At 54.6% G+C, this 9,574-nt stretch overlaps 2 protein-coding genes across 2 annotated transcripts; one reads left to right on the top strand and one right to left on the bottom strand.

Annotated features, from left to right (window-relative positions):
- Positions 1-599: 599 nt before the first annotated feature.
- Positions 600-5,654, bottom strand: FXYD1 (FXYD domain containing ion transport regulator 1). Its single transcript, XM_053933311.1, has 7 exons — positions 5,383-5,654; positions 4,340-4,375; positions 4,204-4,236; positions 3,624-3,698; positions 2,810-2,846; positions 1,984-2,033; positions 600-949 (listed from the first exon to the last, which is right to left on the bottom strand). Exons 2-7 carry the CDS (start codon positions 4,362-4,364, stop codon positions 927-929), a joined length of 243 nt encoding a protein of 80 aa, XP_053789286.1. The 5' UTR covers positions 4,365-4,375; positions 5,383-5,654; the 3' UTR covers positions 600-926.
- Positions 5,655-7,342: 1,688 nt separating this feature from the next.
- Positions 7,343-9,478, top strand: LOC128782814 (leucine-rich repeat LGI family member 4-like; the record flags this gene model as incomplete). Its single annotated transcript, XM_053933299.1, has 5 exons — positions 7,343-7,542; positions 8,102-8,173; positions 8,623-8,694; positions 8,951-9,022; positions 9,388-9,478. Coding segments are annotated over exons 1-5 (507 nt in total), but the record flags the coding sequence as incomplete, so codon positions are not given.
- Positions 9,479-9,574: the final 96 nt, after the last annotated feature.

The following is a 9,574-nucleotide window of genomic DNA, read 5'->3' as shown; positions in this document are numbered from 1 at the left end:
AAATTCCCTCAAATTTCCCAAAATCCCCCTAAAATCTGCCCCGATTTTCCAAACTCGCTCCAAATCCCCCCAAAATTCCTCCAAAATTTCACCAAAATCCCCCAGAAATCCCCAAAATTCTCCAGCTTCCCCCAAAATTCCTCTAAAATTTCCCCCAAATTCCTCAAATCCCCCCAAAATTCCCCAAAATTTCACAAATTCCCCCCAAATTCCCTGAAAGTTCCTCTAAAATCCCCCAAAATTCCCCGAAACTCCTCAAAGTCCCCCCAAAATCACCCGAAATTCCCAAAATTCCCCAAAATCCCTCAAAAATCATAAAAATTCCGCCCGAAATCCCCAAAATGTTGCCCAAATTCCCCCAAACTGTCACCGAATCTCCCCAAAAATCCCCAAAATTTCCCCAAAATCCACAAAAAAATTCCCCAAAATCCCCCCAAATTCCCCAAACTCCTTAAAATTCACCCCAAATTCCCCCCAAAATTCCCCCAGATCCTTCAAAAATCCCCCAAATTCCCCCCAAATTCCCCCAAAATTCCCCAAAATTCCCCAAAATTCCCCAAAATCCCCAATCCCGTGAGGGCCCCCCAGGGCGCAGCAGCCGCAGAACAGGAACCGAATTTATTGGGGTCGGATTTGGGATTTGGGGGATTTGGGGGATTTTGGGGTTTCCTGGGGGTTTTTGGGGTGTGGATTTGGAATTTTGGGGGGATTTGGGGATTTTTGGGGGGATTTTTGGGGTTTTGGGGTCAGGATTTGGGATTTTGGGATTTTTTGGGATTTTTGGGGTGGGGATTTGGGGGACGTTTGGGGTCAGAATTTGGGATTTTGGGATTTTTTGGGATTTTTTTTGATCCTTGGGGAGGGGGAGGCTCCGTCCGGCCGCGTCCCAAAATTTGGGGTCCTGGGGGGCCCAAAATTCCCAAATTTCATCTCAGGCGGGTGGAGAGACCTGGGGGGAGAGAGGAGACAGGATTGGGGCATTTGGGATTTTGGGGAATTTTGGGGAATTTGGGGAATTTTGGGGACTTTGGGAGAATTTTCGGGAATCTGGGGGGGATTTTTTGAGGATTTGGGGACATCTGGGGGGATTTGGGAGAATTTGGGGGAATTTGGGAGAATTTTTGGGAATGTGGGACCATTTCGGGGGGATTTTTGGGGGATTTTAGGGGGAAATTGGGGGATTTTGGGAATTGTAGGGATTTTTCGGTGAATTTGGGGGGTTTTGGGGTGAATTTGGGGAATTTGGGGGAATTTGGGTGAACTTGGGGAAATTTGGGGTGAATTTGGGTGATTTTGGGGTGAATTTGGGTGAATCTGGGGAAATTTGGGGAATTTTGGGGTGAATTCGGGTGAATTTGGGGAATTTTGGGGTGAATTCGGGTGAATTTGGGTGATTTTGGGTGAATTTGGGTGAATTTTGGGGGATTTGGGTTGATTTCAGGGAATTTTGGGAATTTTAGGGGGAATTTGGGTGATTTTGGGTGACTTTGGGGGGATTTGGGTGAATTTTGGTGATTTGGGGGTGAATTCGGGTGATTTTGGGGTGAATTCGGGTGAATTTGGGTGATTTTGGGTGAATTTGGGTGATTTTTGGGGGATTTGGGGTGAATTCAGGGAATTTTGGGAATTTTAGGGGGAATTTGGGTGATTTTGGGTGACTTTGGGGGGATTTGGGTGAATTTTGGTGATTTGGGGGTGAATTTGGTTGATTTTGGGGTGATTTTGGGGTGATTTTGGGGGGATTTGGGTGAATTTTGGGGTGATTTTGGGGTGATTTTGGGGGAATTTGGGTGATTTTGGGGTGACTTTGGGGGGATTTGGGTGAATTTTGGTGATTTGGGGGTGAATTTGGTTGATTTTGGGGTGATTTTGGGGTGAATTTTGGGGTGATTTTGGGGAATTTGTGTGATTTGGGGAATTTTGGGGGAATTTGGGGAATTTTGGGGTGATTTTGGGGGGCTTTGGGGCCCCTCCCCCACTCACGCCGCATCGATTGCCGCAGGGGCCCCTCGGACTCGTCCGGCTCCCCCGTCCTGCACCAGTACGGACCAGTTAGGGACCAGTACGGACCAGTACGGACCAGTACAGACCAGTACAGACCAGTTAGGGACCAGTTAGGGACCAGTACGGACCAGTTAGAGACCAATACAGACCAGTACGGACCAGTTAGGGACCAGTACGGACCAGTATGGACCAGTTAGAGACCAGTATGGACCAGTTAGGGACCAGTACGGACCAGTACGGACCAGTATGGACCAGTTAGAGACCGGTCAGGGACAATTACGGACCAGTTAGAACCAGTTAGAACCAGTACAGAGCAGTGAAACCAGTAACCCCTCCCCAGTGCTCCCGACCTCCTCCCAGTCCCTCCCAGTATAAACCAGTATAAACCAGTACCCGCCATCCCATTCCCAGTTTGTCCCAGGCCCTCCCAGTATTCCCAGTTCCCCTCCCAGTCCATCCCAGTCCCTCCCAGTTTGTCCCAGTATAAACCAGTAACCGCAATCCCACTCCCAGTCCCCTCCTAATCCCCTCCCAGTATAAACCAGTATCCCCAGTTCCCTCCCAGTTCCCCTCCCAGTATAAACCAGTATCCCCAGTTCCCTCCCAGTTCCCCTCCCAGTATGTCCCAGTATCCCCAGTCCCCTCCCAGCCCCTCCCAGTATGTCCCAGTATCCCCAGTCCCCTCCCAGTTCCCCTCCCAGTATAAACCAGTATCCCCAGTCCCCTCCCAGCCCCTCCCAGTATAAACCAGTATCCCCAGTTCCCCTCCCAGCCCCTCCCAGTATAAACCAGTATCCCCAGTTACTTGGGCTGTTGGTCGAACTTGCAGCGGCAGTGGCGGCCTGGGGGGGGGAGGGGCGTCAGAGGGGGGAACTGGGAGGAACTGGGAGGGGAACTGGGGGGGACTGGGATGGACTGGGAGGGGACTGGGAGGGACTGGGAGGGGAACTGGGAGGGACTGGGAGGGGAACTGGGAATACTGGGATGGACTGGTTTATACTGGAATGGACTGGGAAGGCACTGGGGGCTACTGGTTTATACTGGTTTGGGGGTTTTTGTTACTGGTTTGAGGTTTTGGGTTACTGGGAGGGACTGGGAGGGACTGGGGGGGTCCCTGCTGGGAATTCTGGGGGGGATTTTGGGGATTTTTGGGATATTTTTCGGACATTTTGGGGGAATTTTGGGATTTTTGGGATATTTTGGGGGATTTTGGGGATAATTTGGGGATTTTTTCACAATTTTTTGGGGATTTTTTTAGGAATTTTTTGGGGATAATTTTGAGATAGCTTTGGGGGGATTTCGGGATATTTTGGGGGGGGGATTTTGGGGAGATTTTTTTCGGGCCTCACTGGGGATGAGGAGGATCCCGAGCACGAAGGATAATTTTGGGATATTTTAGGGAATATTTGGGATAATTCTGGGGGGATTTCGGGTCTCACTGGGGATGAGGAGGATCCCGAGCACGAAGGATAATTTTGGGATATTTTAGGGAATATTTGGGATAATTCTGGGGGGATTTCGGGTCTCACTGAGGATGAGGAGGATCCCGAGCACGAAGGATAATTTTGGGATATTTTAGGGAATATTTGGGATAATTCTGGGGGGATTTCGGGTCTCACTGAGGATGAGGAGGATCCCGAGCACGAAGAAGATCCCGGCCACAATGAGACCCCCGAGGCGCAGAGAGTCGTAATCTGGGACGGGACAGGTGAGACCCCAAAAGCACCAAAAACGGCCCCAAAAACGGCCCAAAACTGCACAAAACCACCAAAACCAGCCCAAAAGAACCGAAACCAGCCCAAAACCACACCTGGGACAGGTGAGACCCCAAAAATGCCCAAAAGCGCCCCTGGGCACACCTGGGGCACCTGGGGGTACCTGGGGCACACCTGGGCACACCTGGGCACACCTGAACCCACACCTGGGGGTACCTGGGGCACACCTGGACACACCTGGACACACCTGGGGGTCCCTGGGCACACCTGGGGCACACCTGGGGCACACCTGGACACACCTGGGGGTCCCTGGGCACACCTGGGGCCACCTGGGGACACACCTGGGGCACAGCTGGGCACACCTGGACACACCTGGGGGTCCCTGGGCACACCTGGGGGTACCTGGGACACACCTGGGACACACCTGGGCACACCTGGGCACACCTGGGGCACACCTGGGCACACCTGCCCCGCCCCCACTCACCGTACTCGAACCTCTCCCGCTCCGTCACCGGCTCTGCAGGGGGAGGGGAAGGGGAGGGGCGGCCTCAGTGACGTCACCGATGACATCACCGCCGCCGCGTGACGCCATCGATGACGTCATCGGCGCCCGGGCTCACCTGCTCCCGCCGTGATCGGCGCCATCGCGGCCGCACCTGCGCAGGTGAGAGGCTCTAATTGCCTCTCTGCCCATTTCCCCCAATTTCCCCTCTTTTTCCCAACTTTTCCCCTCTTTTTCCCAATTTTCCCCTCTTTATCCCAATTTTTCCCCTCTTTTTCCCAATTTTCCCCATTTTCCCCCCTATTTTCCCACAATTTTCCCCGTTTTCCCCCAATTTTTTCCGGTTTAAACTGGGCCTAACTGGGTTAAACTGGGCTGGATTAGTTTAAACTGGGACAAACTGGTTTAAACTGGGACAAACTGGTTTAAACTGGGATGGACTAGGTTAAACTGGGCTGCACTGGGACAAACTGGGATGGACTGGGACAAACTGGGAGGGAACTGGGAGAAACTGGGACGGGCTGGGACAAACTGGGATGGACTGGGATAAACTGGGACGGACTGGGATAAACTGGGAGCGAACTGGGAGAAACCCTGGGGAGTGACTGGGAGTTACTGGGGGACAAACTGGGAGTTACTGGGACTTACTGGGAGTGACTGGGGGGGGTTACTGGTGTTACTGGGGGGGTTACTGGTGTTACTGGGGGGGGTTACTGGTGTTACTGGTGTTACTGGGGGGGTTACTGGTGTTACTGGGGGGGTTACTGGTGTTACTGGTGTTACTGGTGTTACTGGGGGGGTTACTGGTGTTACTGGGGGGGTTACTGGGGGGGGTTACTGGTGTTACTGGGGGGGTTACTGGTGTTACTGGGGGGGTTACTGGTGTTACTGGTGTTACTGGGGGGGTTACTGGTGTTACTGGGGGGGTTACTGGTGTTACTGGTGTTACTGGGGGGGTTACTGGTGTTACTGGGAGTCACTGGCAGCCGTCCCTCCCCCCCAAGGTCAGCCCGAGGTCGGGGTGGGGACCCGGCCCTGCCCCCCCCAGTCCCTCCCAGTCCCCCCCAGTCCCTCCCAGTTCATCCCAGTCCCTCCCAGTGTCCCCCAGTGCCCCCCAGTGCCCCCCAGCCCGTCCCAGTTTGCCCAGTTCGCTCCCAGTACCTGACTGGGAGCTGCGGCTCCCCCCGCGCGGGCCCGGCGCGGCTATTTATAGCGCGTGACGTCACCGGGGGCGGGCCCGGGCCACGCCCCCTCCCAGTTACACCAGTACCGGGCCAGGTACACCAGTACCGGACCAGTAACGGACTGGGGAGGGTCCCGGGCCACGCCCCCTCCCAGTTACACCAGTACCGGACCAGTAAGGGACCAGTAACGGACTGGGGAGGGTCCCGGGCCACGCCCCCTCCCAGTACCGGACTGGGAACCCCCCAGTCCCTCCCAGTGCTGCCAGTCCCTCCCAGTAACAGGGTCCCCTCTGTCCCAGTCCCTCCCAGTGCTCCCAGTAACAAAGTGCCCTCTGTCCCAGTGACCCCCAGTGACCTCCCAGTGCTCCCAGTCCCTCCCAGTCCATCCCAGTAACAAAGTGCCCTCTGTCTCAGTGACCCCCAGTGACCTCTCCCAGTCCCTCCCAGTACAAAGCCGCTCTGTCCCAGTCCCTCCCAGTCCCTCCCAGTACAAAGCCGCTCTGTCCCAGTCCCTCCCAGTCCCTCCCAGTGCTCCCAGTACAAAGCCGCTCTGTCCCAGTCCCTCCCAGTCCCTCCCAGTACAAAGCCGCTCTGTCCCAGTCCCTCCCAGTCCCTCCCAGTGCTCCCAGTACAAAGCCGCTCTGTCCCAGTCCCTCCCAGTCCCTCCCAGTCCCTCCCAGTACAAAGCCGCTCTGTCCCAGTCCCTCCCAGTCCCTCCCAGTCCCTCCCAGTACAAAGCCGCTCTGTCCCAGTCCCTCCCAGTTTCCTCCCAGTCCCTCCCAGTACAAAGCCGCTCTGTCCCAGTCCCTCCCAGTTCAGTCCCAGTGCTCCCAGTACAAAGCCGCTCTGTCCCAGTCCCTCCAGTCCCTCCCAGTGCTCCCAGTACAAAGCCGCTCTGTCCCAGTCTGGCCCCGCGCCCGTTCCCAACAAGCGGCGCCTTTGTACTGGGAGTGGGCGTGGTCTCCTCCACAGATGGGCAATCACTCCATATATGGGCATTACGCCTATATATGGTATAGTCACGCCCATTTGTGGGCGTGACCCGAGCAAGCCCCGCCCGCACGGCGAGCCCCGCGCGCGGCGCTGCCGGACCCGAATTTGGGGGAATTTGGGGATTTTTGGGGGAAATTTCGGGAATTTTTGGGACTTTTGGGGTCTGAGGAGGGGGAGGGGCACGGGGGGGAGGGGCAGAGGAATTTGGGGGATTTTTTGGCTTTTTGGGGGGGAATTTTGGGGGCGATTTGGGCGCTTTTAGGGCGGATCTTGGGGTTTTTTTGGGGGTTTTTTTTGGGGAATTTTTGGGGATTTTTATGAGGTTTTTCTGAGATTTTTTTGCGATATTTTTTGGGGGTATTTTATTTTATTTTATTTTATTTTATTTTATTTTATTTTATTTTATTTTATTTTATTTTATTTTATTTTATTTTTTATTTTCCTGAGGATTTTGGGGGAATTTTCCCATTTTAAGGATTTTTTAGGGAATTTTTGGGGAGATTTTTTGAGATTATTTTTATTTTTCCGGTTTTTTTTTTGGGTGGGAATTTTCAGGGTTTTTTTAGGCATTTTTTTGCATTTTTCGGGATATTTTGGGGGGGGTTTTATTGGGATTTTTGGGGAATTTTTGTGGGGTTTTGGGATTATTTTTCTTGGCGTTTTCTCGGCTTTTTTTTTTTTTTTTTTTTTTTTTTTTTTTTTTAGTTTTTAGAATTTTGGGGAGATTTAAAACAATTTTTGGGGCATTTGATTGGGATTTTTGTTGCGTTTCTGGGACTTTTCTGTGGATTTCCTTAACTGGGTTTTTTTTTTTTTTTTTTTTTGGGGGCTTTTTTGGGGGAATTTAAACAAATTTTTTGGGGATTTAAACCAATTTTTGGTTGGATTTTATTGGGATTTTTGGGATTTTTTCCCTTTTTTTGGGAATTCCCCCCCCCCCCCCCATGGCTCCCCTGCTCCTGTTCTGGGGGCTCCTCGCGGCCTCCGGGGGGGTCCCCGCTTTTGGGGGGGTCCCGATTTTCGGGGGGGTCCCCAAAGGGGGCGTGGCCTGTCCCGGGGGCTGCGACTGCGACCGAACCAACGCGCGGTGCCGGGGGGGGGCCGGGGGCGTCCCCCGGGGGCTCCCCCCGCGCCTGGCCACGCTGTGAGTGCCCCTTCCCCCCCCCCCCGGGACCCCTCCCCAATTTAGGGACCCCCCCCCCCAAAAAAAGATTTGGGGTTCCCCGAGCTCCTTTTGCTTCCCCCTCCCCCCCCCCCTTTTTACCCCCTCCCCCCCCCTCGGGGTGGGGAAATGGAATCGTCTGTGGGGAGCGCGAATTTGGGAGCCCCAAAATCCCCCCCCGGGACCCCCCGAAAACCCCCAAATTTCGAACCGCCGAACCCCAAAATCCCCTTAAATTCTCCCCAAGTTTCCCGAAAATTTTCCCATTTCACCCCAAATTCCCCCAAATTTCCCAAAAAACTCCCCCAATTTTCCCATTTCCCTCCAAATTCTCCAAATGTTCTCATTTTCACCCAAAATTCCTCCCGAATTCCCCAAAAATTCACCCAGGTTCCCCCCAGTTCCCCTTTCCCCCCTGATTTTTCCCATTTTTTCCTGATTTTTCCTGTTTCCCCCCCCGTTTTTTCCCGTTTTTTTTCCCGTTTTTCCCCGTTTTTTTTCCCGTTTTTTCCCGTTTTTTCCCCGTTTTCCCCCGTTCCAGCTCCCTGCTCCGCTGGGACATCGAGGCGCTGCCCCAGGGGAGCTTCCGGCACCTCCCGGCGCTGACCCTGCTGTGAGTCACCCCAAAAACCCCAAAATCAACCCAAAATCAACCCCAAATTATCCTCAAATCACCCCAAAACACCCCAAATCACCCCAAATTATCCTCAAATCACCCCAAAGTCACCCCAAAGCCACCAAAATGTCCCTAAATTACCCCAAAAATGCCCCCAAATGTCCCCAAGTGGCCCCAAAACCCCCAAAGGTCCCAGATTGTCCCCAAATGTCCAAAAATTGCCACAAATTGCCCCAAAACGTCCCCACATGTCCCAAAATTGTCCCCAGTTTGTCCCAGATTGTCCCCAGATGTCCCAAAACGTCCCCGATGTCCCCAAAATGTCTCAAATTGCCCCTAAATGACCCAAAATGTGCCCAAAACGTCCCCAAACCCCCAAACCCCCTCTGTCCCCCGTTGTCCCCTCAGTGTCCCCTCTGTCCCCTCTGTCCCCGATGCTGTCACAGCCTGGTGGCCTCGGGGCGCCTGGGGAGCGTCGGGGACGGAGCCTTCGAGGGGCTGGGGGCGCTGGAGTACCTGTGAGTCACACTGGTGATACTGGTTATACTGGTTTTGGACGGGTTATACTGCTTGGACTGGTTTGGACTGGGAGGGACTGGTCTGTACTGGTCCATACTGGGACAAACTGGCCCGTACTGGTCCGTACTGGTCCGTACTAGTCCGTACTGGTGCATACTGGTCCGTACTGGTCCGTGCTGGTCCATACTGGTCCATACTGGTCCGTACTGGTCCGTACTGGTGCATACTGGTCCATACTGGTCCGTACTGGTGCAGGTTCATCGAGGACTCCCAGCTCGGGTCCCTCCCCCCAGCCGCTCTCAGGGGGCTCCGGGGGCTCCAGTTCCTGTGAGTGTCCCCAGAGTGACCCCGGTGTCCCCAAATGTCCCCTCAGTGACCCCAGAGTGACCCCGGTGTCCCCAAATGTCCCCTCAGTGACCCCAGAGTGACCCCGGTGTCCCCAAATGTCCCCTCAGTGTCCCCAGAGTGACCCCGGTGTCCCCAAATGTCCCCTCAGTGACCCCAGAGTGACCCCGGTGTCCCCAATCCCCTCAGTGTCCCCTCTGTCCACAATGTCCGCATGATGTTCCCAATGTCCCCAAATGTCCCCTCAGTGACCCCAGAGTGACCCCGGTGTCCCCAAATGTCCCCTCAGTGTCCCCAGAGTGACCCCAGTGTCCCCAATCCCCCCACTGTCCCCTCTGTCCCCGCAGGAGTTTGGCCGACAACCGCCTGGAGTCGCTGCCCCGCGGCCTCTTCCAGGACCTGCCCAGCCTCGGCCACCTGTGCGTGACAGCGGGGACAGCGGGGACACTGGGGGGATTGGGGGGATTGGGGGGATTGGGGACATTGGGGACATTGGGGACATTGGGGACAGTGGGGACAGCGGGGACACTGGGG

This window comes from Vidua chalybeata (assembly GCF_026979565.1).
Source record: "Vidua chalybeata isolate OUT-0048 chromosome 39 unlocalized genomic scaffold, bVidCha1 merged haplotype SUPER_39_unloc_1, whole genome shotgun sequence".
Lineage (NCBI taxonomy): Eukaryota > Metazoa > Chordata > Aves > Passeriformes > Viduidae > Vidua > Vidua chalybeata.
Note: the sequence above shows the minus strand (reverse complement) of the source record. Positions and strands in the feature narration are given on the sequence as shown.